The sequence below is a fragment of the Bison bison genome, unplaced genomic scaffold (genome assembly GCF_000754665.1).
Source record: "Bison bison bison isolate TAMUID 2011002044 unplaced genomic scaffold, Bison_UMD1.0 scf7180017864181, whole genome shotgun sequence".
Lineage (NCBI taxonomy): Eukaryota > Metazoa > Chordata > Mammalia > Artiodactyla > Bovidae > Bison > Bison bison.
Window position 1 is genome coordinate 1,294,607 of NW_011494753.1, and position 16,329 is coordinate 1,310,935.

Sequence of the window (16,329 nt, forward strand, 5' to 3'; positions counted from 1 at the left end):
CCTGCCACGTGGCGCAGCTGCACGGCAGTTTCTTGGCTGTTCTCTGCCAGTTCCACCAGACTGACTAAGCACGCATTGATTCTAACTCTGAGCACATTGTATTGTCTTCCAGCGAACGGGGAAGCCGGGGCCATCTGTGTGAAACCCTCCTTGTTCATGTGGGTCTGTCTAGTACCCTCCTCTCCTGCTCTGCTGGCTGCCAGCCAGGTCGAGGCCACCCCCTCCAGGACCAAGCCCTCCACTTTCTTTCTAGCTCCTGGTACACCCTGTCTCCCATGGGCCGGTACTCATCCAGTCGCGCTGCAGGTTTCCTCCAGAGGCCCTAACCTGGGGACATGCCTCCTGATCTTAGAATACCCCTCTGTTGCCACCGTCCTTGCTTCCCTCCCTGCCCTGCCACGTGTTTGTATTAGACGCCCTCACTGTTCATCTCCCCTTGACCCCCGAGAACCTGGTGTGGTACCAACACTGCTAACTTGCTCTCCCAGAAGCCACCAGGGACCCTCGTCAATAACCCGTTCTCACTGGTCATTTTTCCCTAACTGTCAGGGCATCTCCTCTCTCTTTACATCTTACCCCTTGACTCATCTGATGCTCTGATTCTTCTTATGCCTCCTTCTCCTAGTCAAGACTTTCTTGGTGGTAAGAATAGCAGGAGTAAATCTAGTTAAGTTGTAGATCCACTAATGCAAAAAGGTAACTTTTTTTTTTCTGCTTGGCCTGTGCTATGTGGGATCTTAGTTCCCCGACCAGGGATTGAACCCGCACCCCCTTGATCACAGTGGAAGCATAGAGTCTTAACCACTGGACCACCAGGGAATCCCCATATCTTTATTATTTTTTAATATCTGACTTTGTCTAGTCACTGCTTGGTAAACTCCAGTGAAGGAGTTTTTGCTTCTCCCACTCTTCCCCACTTGGGCAGGAGAGGGAGCAAAGTGGTGCCTGTTAGTGCTGGGCCTGTGTCCTGCCCTGGCCTTGGAGAAAATGAAGAAGCTTGAGAAACAGGAGGAAGAGTGAGATACGCAGGGTGTAGAATCTCGAAGCTCCTTCTTTGTTCAGCAGCTGGGAGTGCAGAGGTGAGACACAGGCCAGACCTGCAGGGGCTTCTAGGAGGAAGTAACAGGTGGGCTCATTGGCCTGAAGCTGGGGTTGGGCAGCAGGAGCCCCAGGGAATAAGGCTGAAATGAACAAGAGAGCAAGTCTGCTCAGCATCTGTTCAAATTGCAGCTCATCTGTAGGCTCACCTCGCCTGTCCCAGCCCCACCAGCTACCTGTGCCCAAAGCTATGGAGATGGGCCAGCCTACCACCATGCCAGGCCACGGGCAGCATCCTAGAACGTCCACCATTTTGATGCCAACATATTAACCAGCTCTTAGTGATAGCTACCTCCTCTTATGATCCTGCCCCTCCTCTCTTTTGTTCACCCTGTCTGCCTTCCTCCCCACACCTGGGCTCTCTCTTGGTCCTCCCTCTGCGTGTGTGATGCCTGGTGTCCATGGCCTGATCCAGGGAACCTCGGAGGGTGTGGTGGAAACAGCGCGCCTGTCACTGAAGCCTCTTACATGCAGGCCACGCTCAGCGGTAAAGAGCCGGGTCCCAGGTTGGGGATCAGCAGAGTCCTCTGGATTTGGGGCAGAAGGACAGACTGAAGCTGCCCCTTTGGGGGGTTTTGGTTGTTTTATATTTATGGCTATTCTTTTGTTTGTTTCACTGCATCGTCATTGCTCTGCACGGGCTTTCTTTAGTTGTGGTGTGCAGGCTTCTTATTGCAGTGGCTTCTCTTGTTGCAGAGCATGAGCTCCAGAACTCAAGGTTCAGTAGTTGTGGTGCACAGGCTTAGGTGCCCCGAGGCATGTGAGATCTTCCCAGACCCCTGTCTGGGGATCGAAACCATGTCCCCTGCATTGGCAAGTGGATTCTTAACCACTGGACCACCAGGGAAGTCTTCCCCATGCTTCATTCACTTCCAGCATGAATACAAGCTTCGGCACTCACAGTTGCATGCTTTGTTGTGACGCAACACAATGGATGGTCACTAAGCATCTGTGCCAGGTGTCCAGTGCTCTCAGGATGCCTCTGCTCTGGTCCCCGCCACCCCAGGTGTCTCCTATCACATGGAGAGCGTGAGAAGTGAGTGGCAGGAGGGAGGGAATGCAGGAGGGAGTAAAAAGCCACAAGGAGGGCACAGGGGAGGCAGAGAATCAACAACTTACACCCAGGGCCTCTGAGAACGCACCCCTGGCAGGTAGCGTCACGAGGAGGCCTGGAAGGAAAGGAAAGCTCCCTCCTCCTAAAAGCAGCCACAGGCAGAGGCTCTGACCTATTTTCCTGGAATTCAGGCATCATGGACGAAACAGAACACTCTGTCCCGGGGATGTCCTTACATCTCAGAACGATCACTGCCCGCAGCTCACTGAGATTGGACGGAGTGAGGAGCCACCCCACACACGGACTCACAGCAGAGGCTGAACTAGTGTCTGCTGGCTTTTAAGGGCCTCTGGGTGAGGATGTAGCAAATGTTGCCTGTGGACAGCAGAGGGCAGTGACAGCCATCATGTGAACAATCCAGCTTCCAGTTTATACCTGACTGTCCTCGCCAGCAATAGGCAGACTTGTTGTGGAAAGGTTCTTTCATGCTCTCTGCCTGTGGGGGACAGGCAAACCGAGTTGCATTCAGTCCGGACCATCCAAAAGAAACATCCCAGGGAAACAGTGTGAATGGTTAGTGTTGGAAGCTGCTGAAGGGGAGGCCTCTTTGTCGCCTGCTTGCCTGTTTTCTTATTACGTCGAGGCAAGAAAAGGGAAAGTCCAGAAAGCACAGGCTCCCGTTTTACATGCTGGAGGCCCAGCTTTGAAAAGTGCCCACATCTGGGTGTCTGGGGAAAGACACCTGTGTCCTGCTGTGGGCTGCCACTGAGCAGGAGCTGTTCGCACGACCCAGGCGCTGTGCCTTCCTGTGCCCCCACTCTCCTTAGGGATGGAAGGCATTCCTGTGCATCTGTTGGGGCTGAGCACGTGCCCTCCTGTGCGACCACCCCTTACAGAGTCACTGCGGGTCTACATGACCACAGCTGCGTTTTGTGCTGGTGTGTATGTGTGTCCTTGAAACTCCACGGTCCCCATGTCTTCCGGGATGGCTTCCTGGTGGGCCCAGCCCACCTGGCCAGTAGTTGGCAGGATGTGCGAGCAGAGAGTAAAAGGAAGCAAAGAAAACCTACAGAGAAGGTGTAGCTCCTGGTCTGTGCAAAATTTAGAGTCAGAAAGGAGCCGAAACACCCTGTCAAATCACCAAGCCCCATCTTATCTTGGGTCCCGCCCTCTTGTCCACCTGCAGCAGACAGCTGGCAGAAAGTCGGGGCCCACAGATTCTGTCTGGGGTCCTCTCTGGCCCACCTCTTCCTCCTCTGCCTCTTCTCTGAGGCAGACACCTGGCAGAGAGCCGGGGCGCACGGATTGTGTCTGGGGTCCTCTCTGACCCACCTCCTCCTCCTTTGCTTCTGCCTCCATCAAGGCTTCACCGTCTCCCGGGTGACCATCCATCATCCCTGCTGGCCGGTTCTCCCTGCCTTCCGTCTGGCCCTGGAAGCATCTCTCTAAAACCACACTCAGCCTGCTCCCTGTCCCGGATCAGACCAGTTCTGAACCCTTTCACAGGCACCCAGAGCCCTTCGCAGGGGGCATGCAGACGGTGCTCAATCCATGGGGGTGAGGGGGCAGGATATTATTATCCTTGAGAGCAAATTGATCAGCTGAGCTTGCCCGCCCCCTCACCCCCACCACCCTGATGGCTGTGAGCCGGATTCCTGTTACTCCCAGGGGTACGATGGCAGGCTGCCCCCGACTGCCCCCCTAATGGCTGGTTGCTCACTTACTCTGGCTGAGTAAAAACCTCTGCCCTGGGAGCATCAGAAATAATTGACAGCATCTGCCAGCATGCTGCACCTCCTGATGCAGAGAGGCCACTCTGACAGGAAGCCCGTGCTTGGTGTGTCTGTTCGCTGATCATTAGCTCTGGACCCCAGCTAATGGGTGGTGGGCGAGGGCAGCAGTCTGTGGAACAGGATCCGGTTCCCTCCCGTGTGCTATGGGTCAGCTTTCAGCCCAGCCACTGTGTTTCTCCCTCTCTGGAATTTGCAAGCACACCAAGGTTTATTTTCATTCCATTGCCATGAAATGTCCGAGAAAGCTCCTCCGACCTCTTCTCAGAATGGGGCAGCCCACGGGTCAGCACTTCTTCCCCACGCGCTCAGCTGCGGAAGCGGAAACCAAAGGCCCAGACCGAACATCTCATGTCCAGACCACAGGGACAGTGAGGTTGGCATCCTGGATCTTTGCCAGCCGGGCCTGAGACTTTGTTTTCTTTCCACATCCCAGCGAAAGTCTCTGTCTGTGGTCTCAGAGCCCCCAGAGCTCAACAGTGCAGAGAGCAGACACCCGTTGTAACACCTCTGGCTCTGATCATGTGTGATCATGCTTCTGTGCTAACTAAAGCCCTCGCCCTCCTCCATGCATCACAGACACACCCCAGGGCGCAGAGCTGGGCAAGTGGGAAGGGCTGGGTTTCTGCCCTGTTCACCCCAAGCACCAGGCCCCCCGGCACAGCAGCACAGCTGCCCACTCATCAAGATTCTGTGCTTGGGCTGGACACCAGGGCTGAACCACGAGGTAGGAGTGGTCCTTATTTCCCGGAAAACCTCTTCTGTGTTCAAGGTTGAGCGTCTGAAAGCTTATGAAAGGAAGAAGGGGGTGGTCCATGGATTCCTGCCCTGGAGGGGAGCTCACTGCTAAAAAAATCCCACAAAAATCCCAAAGCACAGATTTTTGTTTTCTCCTACCTGGTGGCTCAGGATGGTGTCTTGGGCTCACAGGTCTGGGATTGGACATGTGGAAAGGTGGTTCCTGTTACACCTTTGGGATGGAGTTCAGGGGCTGATGGAGACACATTTGGTTTTGAATCCTAGGTTTGCCGTACTGACCAGTGTCACCTTGGGCATGTCACTGGACTCTCTGAGCCTCAGTTTCTTTATCTGTAAAATGGGACATTTTTCAGAGATGTGACAGCGTTGATGAGGTTCTGGCTCTGAGTACCACACTTGGATTTTAGAGGGCACGCCAATGAGAGATGAGGGTGCCTACAAGATGTAAATCAAAGTAAAACAGCAAAGCTGTCAAGTCAGAATCAGAAAATACAGAAAGTTGTCATTTTTCAATAGACGATTATATCAGTTCTTTAAGATGTTTTTGAAATGTCCACTTTTTTTGAAAATTATTTTTAGTGCTCCTGTTTCCTGGTGTTGCCGGGCTTAGGCTGCCGGGTGGGCAGTCACATGGTGCTGGTTTTATTGTTAAGCTTTTCTCCAGGCTCTGACACCTAGGTTGGGAGACATACTGTGTGCTTCCCTGGTGGCTCAGTGGTAAAGAATCCACCTGCCAGTGCAGGAGACACTGGTTCCATCCCTGGGTTGGGAAGATCCCCTGCAGAAGGAAATGGGAACCCACTCCAGTATTCTTGCCTGGAGAATCCCATGGACAGAGGAGACTGGCAGGCTGCAGTCTGCGGGGTCACAAAGACTCAGACATGACTGAGCGACTAACACTTTCACACTTCTCACTTTCAGATACAACCTCCCTTCTTCCTGTGTTGTGATCCCTAACTCAGCCATTGTTTTTGCCAACTTATCTGTCTGCCCCTGGAGGCTGTCAACTCCCCGAGGCCAGAAACCACATAGGTTCTGAGTTATCTTTTCTCTCCAGTGCCTGGCAGACACTTGGCATAGATAGTTCAGCACACTTCACTGAAGACATGGCTCACCTGGGCGTAGTTCTTTTTTTTTTTTCTGGCTGCACTTGGAGGCATATGGGATCTTACTTCCCTACTGCTGCTGCTCCTGCGGCTAAGTCACTTCAGTCGTGTCCGACTCTGTGCAACCCCATAGACAGCAGCCCACCAGGTTCCCCTGTCCCTGGGATTCTCCAGGCAAGAACACTGGAGCGCCCCCTGCATTGAAAGCTCAGTGTCTTAACCACTAAGCCACCAGGGAAGTCCTGCCGGGCTTAGTTTTAAATAAACTATTCACTGGGTCTTCCAACTGGGTGGGGTCCTCTTTTAAGATGTCTTCCCTTGTGGGGGACACACATGCTAGGGGCCCCAATTGAAAGGCGCGACTGGAGGAGAACAGTGTTCAGATTGTACACCTCTGAATGCTGAGGAAAAGAGTTGAGAACCACAATTCAAGTTATTCTGTATTTCTCCAAAGCAGAATTGGAACTCAAACTGGGAGTTGTAGGGAGGTGCGTGCGTGCTAAGTCGCTTCGGTTGTCTCCAACTCTTGCAAACCCATGGATTGTAGCCTGCCAGGCTCCTCTGTCCATGAGATTTCCCAGGCAAGAATACTGGAGTGGGTAGCCATTCCCTCCTCCAGGGGATTTTCCCAATCTAGCAATTGAACCCGGGTCTCCTGCATTGGCAGGCAGATTCTTCACCGTCTAAGCCACCTGGGAGTTTTAAATATAAAGGGAGTTTTAAATATCTCTACCCCAAGGGCTGTGAGCTTACATTGTGAGGCTAATGTGGTCCATCTGAATGCAGACTCTGAGCCGAAAGGGCAGGGTGAACGGGAGCCCTCCAGGTCCTCAGATGCTGATTCAGGTTGTGACTGTTCAGCAGCTGCCCCTCTCCAGGGACCTGCTCCCTGACTGAGCTCCACAGCTGCCTGTCCTCTCCAGGGAGGGCCTCAAGGGCTCTCCTCCATACACCTCAGGCCGCAAGTGAAGAGGGCAGGGGATCTGTGAGCCGTTGTCCTGCCTGCCACTTCCTGTCCAGGGTGTGGCCAGGAATGACAAAGGGACACCCCAGCATCATTCATACTTTCATATTGAAAATGAACACGGAAAATCTTTCCAGTTAATGCAAACTCTTAAGATATTTTTTTTCCATGTTCCAAATCTCACTCACCCACACAGGACATAACGTTTGTAGCTGTAATCACAGCATCCGTAACATTTGGTGCTGAACTTTCCCCCACACTCTTGTCATACCTTGTGGTGTTTCCAGTCTTCACTGTGGTGGCCGCTGCTGACCGTGTTTACTCAGCAAATGAATAGATGTAGTTTACAAAGCCACTCCCCTGTCACAGCCAGCTGTGCGGGGACAGCTCTTGTTTCCTGCCCCTGAATCATTTCCTTAGTACAGCCCCTGCGGCAGGGCGACCACCTGCAAGGCTGTGACCGCAGCCGCCCCTTCTGATGTGGCCACCGTCCTGTTTTCCGAGAAGACTGCGTCCACACAGGCTTCTCTTGCAGGGGATGAGCGAGATAGTTTCAGTACCCTGCCAGCACACTGAGCGCGCTTTTACCAACTTAGTAGGTGAAAAACTGTACTTTGAGATTATTTTAATTTGTGCTTATTTTGCTTATTTTAATGGTGAAAATATTTCCCTACTTGCTCATTATATGTGTGTATATATATACATATATATATATATATTTATGTATTATTGTTGTTTAGTCGTGAAGCCATGCCTGACTCTTTTGCCACCCCATGGACTGTAGCCCTCTCGGCTCCTCTGTCCATAGGCTTTCCCAGCAAGAAATCCCATTTCCTTCTCTAGGAGATCTTCCTAACCCAGGGATCAAACCTGTGTCTCTTGCGTGTCATGTGTTAGCAGGCAGATTCTTTACCAGCTGAGCCACCAGGGAAACAAAAGCAACTATACTCAATAAAATTGACTTTTTGAAAAAACCCACTTATTTCCTAAATATTGGCAACCTAAGCTGGGTTTGATCCCTGGGTCAGGAAGACCTCCCCGCCTCCAGCCCGAGAGGAGGAAATGGCAACACTCCAATATTCTTGCCTGGAGAATCCCATGGACAGAGGAACCTGGTAGGCTACAGTCCATGGGGTCGCAAAGAGTCAGACACCACTGATCGACTAACACTTTCACTTTCCAACTTAAAAAAAAATCTTGGGTTGTAAGGCTGAGGAACATCTGTCCCCATTTAGATCTTTAGAGGCTCACGGGATGTTCTGGGAAGACCCCTGGCCACCCCTTTCCCTCCTCCCCCAGCCTCAAGGCCACCGCAAGTCATAAACATCACCCAGGTATAAAAGAACGGTACCTCCACTCTCCTAGTTTTACCCTTGCAGTTACCCGTTTCTGAAATGAACTAGGTGGTTCCCTTTCTACTTGGAGTTTCATGGCTCGTTTATGTAGTTAAGTTTCGCTGTTCCTTTTTTCCCACCCACATCCCTGGACCTGGTCCCCTCAGTGTTGTCACCAGATCTGATGTGTAACCGACTAAGTCAGGAAAACAAGGGGCCCCTCCCCCACCTCTTCCTGGTGGTCTCTCTGCCTTCCTCCATCTTTTGTCTCACCCATGCCCTTCTCCCTTGGGCTCTGAGGAAATATTGTTGACAGTAGCTTTCGAAGTTTAGATCTGAATATTTTCAGTTCTAAGGAAATAAAACCCATTGATTACTTTAACAACAACAACAACAAAAAAGACTTGGAGCCTTGATTTGGAACATGAAGAAATAAAATCAATCAAAACTGAAAACGATTTAGAGATCCAACAGGTGTCACCCACTGTGCCACTGGGGAGCAAGGGACATTCAGGCTCCTCCCTGTCATCCCCACGTCTTCTTTTCCTGACTCTCTGCTGACCCCTTGTTTCACAGGCAGCTCCAGCAGCAGCAGGCAGAGCTGGAAGTGCACCAGAGAGATGGGCTGTCATCGTACGACTTGTCGCAGGTGAATTTCTGGAAAACTCTTTCCCAGCTAGAACTGTCTCCAACCAAAGGACTGCAGACTAAATCCCCTCAGCCCAGCAGGTGGTGTTGCTCCCTCCACCCACACTGCAGAAAGCATTTTGGCCCCCAGAGAGTGTGTGTGCTCAGTGGAGGTCTACCGTGACTCTGCCATGCAGAGTGTAGAACACAAGCGTTAGGAGCTGCGGACAGCCAGTACAGTAAGTTCCCTCCATACGAAGTTCAAGCTGTGAGCTTTCAAAAATACAAATGTGGGTTTGCATATCCAATCACATGAGTTAGTTCTCGTGTCTGGCGTACACTATCACGTGCGTACAGCCTGTACAAATGGTTGTGCTCGTGTGTATTTTACTGTACAGTACTATATAGAGGACAGCAGTGCAGTGTCTATTTCAAGCCCAGGGTGTCGGGAAGCAAGCATAAAAGCAGTGATGATGTAGCTGGTGCTCCTGTACTTTTTAAGGTACTGTACTGTAAGATTAAAAATGTTCTTTTAATTTTTTTGTGTTCATTTTTTTGTGCAGATATGTGTGAAAAGTATTATAAACCTATGAGAGTAAAGTACGATATAGCCAAGTGTATTAGTTGGGCACCTAGGCTAACTTTGTCAGACTTAGAAACGAATTGGTCTTAAGAACATGCTCTCGGAATGGAACTGGTTCGTATGTAAGGGACTTACTGGTACTGAGATCCAGAGGCTGTGTGGGAACTTGGAGACCACCCAGCTCTGAACCTTGTCAGCTCTGCAGCCTCCGTGCTGCCCCTCCCACCTTTAATCTGTACCCTAATGTTCTCAGGGGACCTCTTCCTGGCCATCTCCTCAGGGCCCCCTCCTTCCCTTCTCCTTCCTTCTCTTCTCACTGCTTCTGGCCTTAGAGAAACTGAAGCTTGTGTTGGTACTTGGCATCTCTCTCCAATTAAACTTTATGTTCACTTTCCCTGATATTTAGACTAAGTTGATCATTTTTATTTCTCTCTCTCCAAGTGATCGGTGGAACTCCAGTGAGCCTTCTGTGACCCTTTGTTCACACCCACACCTGTGTTCTATCTTTCACATATACAAAAGCTCCCTGCCCTACCCAGCACCCCAGCCTGAGATGCCAGCGATTCTGAGGGAGAGGGATCTGGTGTGTCTGTTCTGCCCCTCACACCCAGGGATGCTGTTGTGTTTTCACGTGCAAACAGGTGCCTGTCCCCAACCTGCCAGCCGGAGTTCATGATGCAGGGAAGTCCGTGGAGAAGGCAGATGCAATCTTTTCCCAGGAAAGAGATCCGCGGTTTGCCGAAATGTTTGCAGGAATCAGTGCATGTAAGTTCCCGAAGAGTGCTGACGTGGTGAGATGGTGGGATTTATAGTTGCCTCCAGCTGGCCACCCTTGGGGGGTGAATTTACAGCGACTACTGCAAGGTGTAAAAGGAACACCAAATTCAGGGGTCCTAATGAATCCTCTCTATTCTCAAACTCACCTCTCATTTACCTGTTACCTTGGGGCAACCACCTGACATCTCATGGGCCTTTGACATCTCATCTTCAAAATTTGAGGAATTGGAGTAAATGAGCTCTATTCATCATCATACAGTTTAGTATTATCAAGCCAAAGACATGTCCCTATTTTTAAAAAAAAATTGTAATCTCTAATGTAGAGAGGACCATATTTGAAAATAAAAATATGCCTAAAAAGGAAAATAAAAATGATCCAGTATCGTACCACCTACATTTAATCTTTTTTAACTTTTTAAAGCTTGTCCTTTTTGTCTTTCTACACGTTGTTGTTCAGTTGCTAAGTTGTGTCTGACTCTTTGCAATCTCTTGGGCTGCAGCACACCAGGCTTCCCTGTCCTTCACTATCTCCTGGAGTTTGCTCAAACTCATGTCCATTGAGTCAGTGATGCCATCCAACCATCTCATCCTCCATCTCCTGCTTCTCCTCCTGGCCTCAACTTCTCCTCAACTTCTCTCATCAGGGACTTTTCCAATGTGTCGGCTCTTCATATCAGGTGGCCAAAGTATTGGAGCTTTAGCTTCAACATCAGTCCTTCCAATGGATATTCAGGGTGGATTTTCTTTAGGATTGACTGGCTTGATCTTCTTGATGTTGAAGGCGAAGCAACTAACATGGAGGGAGCACAGCCTCCCAGGAGGAGACAAATGGGTTAAAGATTTACTGAGCATGGCCCTGCCCACTAGAGCAAGACATATGAATTCTTTTTATATACAGAATTGAGCTCATACTGTTTGGTAGCTTACTTTTTCACGTGTCTATTATGAACATCTTTCTAGGTTGTTAAATAATCTGCATTGTTATTGCCTGCATAGCGTTCCATGGTATGAGTGTTCATAAGTCATCCTTTGCAGTGGTCACCAGGGTGTCCACCTGTGTTAGTGTTGCTGTTAGAGAAAGTGGTACCATTTATGGGACTTCCCTGATGTCCAGTGGTTAGGACGCTGTGCTTGCACGACAAGGGTTCCAGGTTCAGTCCCTGGTCAGGGAACTAAGATCCCTACTTGCCGCACAGCGCAGCCAAAAAAATAAATAAATAATAAAACAATATAAGAAATCTTATAAAGAAAATGGTGCTGTCCAAAGTTCAGGTGTCACATGGAACCCACTTGTGTAGCCGCCTCACTCCCCAACTCAGACTGCCACAGAGATCAGTCTGTGATCACATATAAAACTTGGAAATGTTGTTGTCAGTTCCAAAATTCAGAAAAAAAGATTCCATTTTCATGTGATCAGCGAAATACAGCACAATTGGGATCAGTTTAGGGAGATATTGCTGACTCATGCCACAGAATCGTGGGAAATGCAGTAAAGGGACAGGACCCCCAGTACCATCCTCCCAGGACCAAGGAACAGGGACAGCGTGGCCTAGGGGAGGACAGAGAGGCCCTAAGCAGATCCCAGTCCTCCTGCTGTCAGCTCGTGGGGTGGAAGACCCCAGCCCTATTCCCACGTGGCTGGGGACTGGATGCTAGGAAAGCAGGAAGCTGCCTGAACTGGTGGCTCAGACGGTGAAGATTCCACCTGCAGTGCAGGAGACCTGGGTTCGATCCCTGCGTTGAGAAGATCCCCTGGAGGAGGGCATGGCAACCCACTCCAGTATTCTTACCTAGAGAACCCCATGGACAGAGGCGCCTTGGCGGTCTATAGTCCATGGGATCACAAAGAGTCGGACACGACTGACTGACTGAGCACAGCACAGCCTGAACTGAGGGCAGCAGGTGCCAGCGCAGCCCAGCGCCCGGCTCCGAGCAGAGGACAGACCTGTTAGCACGACTCGAGGGCTCCCTGCTGGTGCTCCCCCTCCTCCCCATCGCCGGTCATCCACATGTGCCAGCTGCCCACAACAGTATTTCTTCCACTTTCATAAAGAGATGTGGTTTCTTCCAGCAAGAGGAAACAGTCCCACATATCACTGGTTCCTCTTCCTCTCAGATAATCCTGAAATATTTGGCCACACCCACAGCATTTCTGGGAAATCCATTTGAAATTTTAATGTTGTACAAACATAGACATCTTCCCACAGAGATGACAAAATAGAAAAAAAAAGTTAACAGAAAAGGAAAAAGAAGGGGAAAGAAAATATGTAATCTCAAAATTTTTCCACCAGCCAAGCTGCTTTCCTATATGAAAAAGCAACAGAGAGTTGGTTCAGTGGTTAAGAATCTGCCTTTCCATGCAGGGGACATGGGTTTGACCCCTGGTCAGGGAACTAAGATCCCACACACAACGGAGCAACTAAGCCCACGTACTAGAAATACTGAGCCCTCACACTCCAGAGTTTGTGCTCCACAATAAGAAGCCCTGGAGCCTCAACTAGAGAAAAACCCACACATCACAAGAAGACCCAGTGCAGCCAAAAAAGAAAAAAAGGAACAGAAGGACCTTCTCAGATATGTGCCATCTACTTATACTTCCTGGAAAAAATCACTTGCAGGAGAAGTCATTGTGAAATGAATCAAAATACAGAACCCAAGATTGGAAATGAAAGGTTGGAAAAGTAGTAGCAATGAAAAAGTGAAACTAGTAACATGTAGAATTAATATAAAAATTCTTAGAAGATAAAAAGATATTTAAAAATAAATAAAAACCCAAGTCAAATCAGTTCAGCAAAAATACATACTTTGGGCGAGGGTACTAGGAACAGAAATTTCTCATCAGTCTATACTATTTTTATCTCTGACATTTACAAAGATATATAACTTCAAATATTAAAAACATAACTACTAATGAATGATTTAAAAAAAAGAAAAGGAAAGGAAAGAGGTCTCACTTCCAAATCATTTCCAAGAAAAGACAAGGACATTTTTAGCAACTTGCAAAATACTCAGAAGAAAAATAAAGTGAAATAGAAGAAACTATGAATAGCATGAGTAGTGCAATAAGTTGATGTCCAAGGGCTCCTGATTGCTAATTCTGGAATGGTATGCCCCCAAAATATGATAGTACAGAGTGATATGATACGATATGATATGATAAAATATGATAACAGAGTGAAACTATTTAACCTGAAAGAATAGATGCTGATGGTGCTGCAAAACCAAGGAGGAAAGCAGAGGTGTTGACCTTGCTGCACAAAGAAAAGTTAGAGCATTCAGTGAGGAAAGAAGCTTATATGTCATGAACACTGAAATGTGAAATCCAAAAATAGTTTGAAACACAAGAAATCCTGATAAAGCCAAATTGCAGTGGAAGATTTCAATATGCCTTTCTTCATCTCTAGCCACTCATGTAGCTCAAAGTAATAAGAAAGATATAGAAGGTTAAAATTTTTATATATATATATATATATATAATTTTATGTGCATGCGTGCTCAGTTATGTCTGACTCCTTGCAACCCCATGGACTATAGCCCACTAGACTCCTCTGTCCATGGGATTTCCCAGACAAGAATACTGGAGTGGGTTGTCATTTCCTCCTCCAGGGGATCTTCCCCTCCCAGGGATCGAACCCACATCTTATTGACAGGCAGATTTTTTACCACTGAACCACCTGAGAAGCCCATGTGATTTTATAGACATATGTAATTTTGTACCCCACAAACATTCTGGAGCATTGAGAAAAATAAATGTTTCTTATTTAACCAACAACCAAAAATCTTAAATGCATGAGAAAAAAAATGGCTTGTTTATAGTCAAGAGAAATTCAGAAGTCTCTCTTACTCCTGCAACTTTTAATTTTATTTATTTTTTGGCAACCCCATGTGGCTTGCAGGATCTTAGTTCCCTGACCAGGGATCAAACCTGTGCCCCCACCAATGGGAGCATAGAATCTTAACCACTGGACTGCCAGGGAAGTCCCCCTCCTGCAACTTTTAGCCTCGTCTCTTTCTCTCCAAGATCCAAGGCCTTGTGATTAGGTTAGAAATACACACCCAAGATCTGGTCTCTTTCCATCCTGTAGGGATTTCCCATTGAGCAACACCATCATCACAGCAAAAGACAATGGAGCAGTAAAACTGTGCAGTGCCTCCGTGTTTTTAAAAACATCATGGAGGTTTGTTGACACATGTGGGAGATTTAGCCGTGGTCCCTTTAGCCCAATCCCTGGGCCCCAAGTCCGGGATCCTGAGTGTCCATCTCTGCTCATGGTCACCCAGGAAAGGATCTGCCCGCTCTGCCCACCTCCCCACCAGCAAGCCAGAGACAGGTGCAGATGTGGGGTTTGTCCAGGCACAGGATAGCTGCCATGTAACTCATCTGCATCTCCTTTATTCTGGTATCTTACTGCAAGTGGAGATGTTAGAGATTATAGGAATAAGATGCAAGTGGGGTCTTTGAGCTTCTGGGGAAATGGGAGGGTGCTTCGAGGGAGCCCCAGACCCCTCAATTACAAGAGAGAGTGAGAGAGCTCCCATCCCCACTGCTGTTTCTCAAACTACCACCCTCTTGCTCGTGTCAGATCTAAAGGCCCAGCTGGGGTTTGAGCCCATTTCTTTAGCCTCTCTGTGAGGGTGCTCGGGGCTCCCTGCCCTGGAGTCTATAAGGCGGGAACTCCTACAGGATGACCCTTGCTCTACTTTTCCCAGCGGAGAAGAAGATGATGAGCTCAGCTTCTGCGGCAGGAACACAGCAGATCTACTCCCAAGGAAGCCCATTCCCTGCTGGACACTCGGGAAAGGCCTTCAGGTACAAGCTGGGAGTGCGGGACATGAAGCAGGGGTGGGCAAGAGGGCAGGAAGAGGCCCCTACTCAGTGAAGCCCTGGGTCTCAGAGTCTGACTCTGTGTGCAGCAAATACTGCCAACCTCACTTAGTGCTTACCCATTCGAATGCCCGGGCTTCCCAGATGGCTCAGTGGTAAAGAACCCACCTGCCAGTGCAGGAGATGTGGGTTCAATCCCTGGGTCAGGTCGACCCAGAGAAGGAAGTGGCAACCACTCCAGTATTCTTGCCTGGAGAATCCCATGGACGGAGGAGCCTGGTGGGCTACAGTCTATGGGGTCGCAAAGAGTAAGAGATGACTGAGCACAGACACACATTTGTATGCCAGGGCCAGGCTGAGGGGTCCGGGAGCTCCAGTTCTGACCTGCAAGCCCTTGATGAGCCACCATAAATACAAAGTGTCGGTTGCTCTTTCTTGGATGTGAAAGGTGCCAGCCACTGTGTTTGCAGAGGTGCCTGCCATGGAGAAGGGAGTGAGGTGGCTCTAGCCAGGACAGACCTAGGGACACCTGACAGGGCAGCAGAAAGGACCCTGCCCCTGGGTTTCTAGAGGCCACAGCGAACTCCAAGGGGGAGAGGACCACTCAGCCCATCACACCTGGGGTCTCAGCCTAAAGGGCTGCTCATGGGAGGTATAAGTAGGATGTTGTGCTTCCGGGGTTGGTTCTTAGCATCAGGGGTCTCTTGTAAGTCACTGAGGAAGCCAGCAACACCACCAGGGATGGGGCCTGGCTCCAGGGGCTCCCAGGGCAGCAGGAGCAGGGGCTAGGGAGCTCGGCTAGGGCACAGACATCTTCAGGGAGGGTGGTGGGCACTTGTGGTAGCCATCGGGTACCCCCAGACCCACTAGCAGAGGCATCTCAGACCCGTGCCTGGTGGGATGGGGCTCCCCAAGCAGCCCAGCCTCTGGCTGACTTGGCCAGAGCTGAATGTCCAGTTGAGAATCAGGCAGGGACCAAGACTGGGCAGGTGGACCAGCCACCCCAGGAACAGGTCCCAGCCAGGATGGCCCTCACCAAGGGTCAGTGGACCGACTTCAGGGGAGGCAGCAGGTGGTCAGCAGCTGCGCCATGAGACATTAACCCCTGAGGTCACAGAGTAGCTCTGTCAGCCCCGCAGCTGGGCTGTAGTAGATGGTGACTTGTTCTGAGTCTCTGGGGAACTCTTTCCTGGAGCAGCTACTCTCTAGTCTGGGGATGGGAGGACAAGATGGTGGCCCCCTGTGAGCTGCCCCTGAGACATAATCCCTGCTGGTCACCTGGCTCTGCGGAGCACTGGCCAAGGCTCCAGGCTCTTCCCCTGCTGCTGGTTACTCACCCACTCAGCACATGGTGACCTGCTGTAGTTCCATGCCAGGCCCGCCTAGGCCTGTGTTCATCGAGTCCTTGTAAC

At 49.8% G+C, this 16,329-nt stretch overlaps 1 protein-coding gene across 5 annotated transcripts in view; it reads left to right on the forward strand.

Annotated features, from left to right (window-relative positions):
- The window catches only part of ARNT2 (aryl-hydrocarbon receptor nuclear translocator 2), a 204,353-nt gene that overhangs the window by 172,851 nt on the left and 15,173 nt on the right, over positions 1–16,329 (forward strand). For all 5 annotated transcript variants that reach the window (XM_010843232.1, XM_010843230.1, XM_010843231.1 and 2 more), the window contains exons 13-15: positions 8,682–8,754; positions 9,957–10,080; positions 14,803–14,902. In XM_010843232.1, coding sequence (XP_010841534.1) covers positions 8,682–8,754; positions 9,957–10,080; positions 14,803–14,902 — 297 coding nt within the window. The remainder of the gene's footprint in view (positions 1–8,681; positions 8,755–9,956; positions 10,081–14,802; positions 14,903–16,329) is intronic.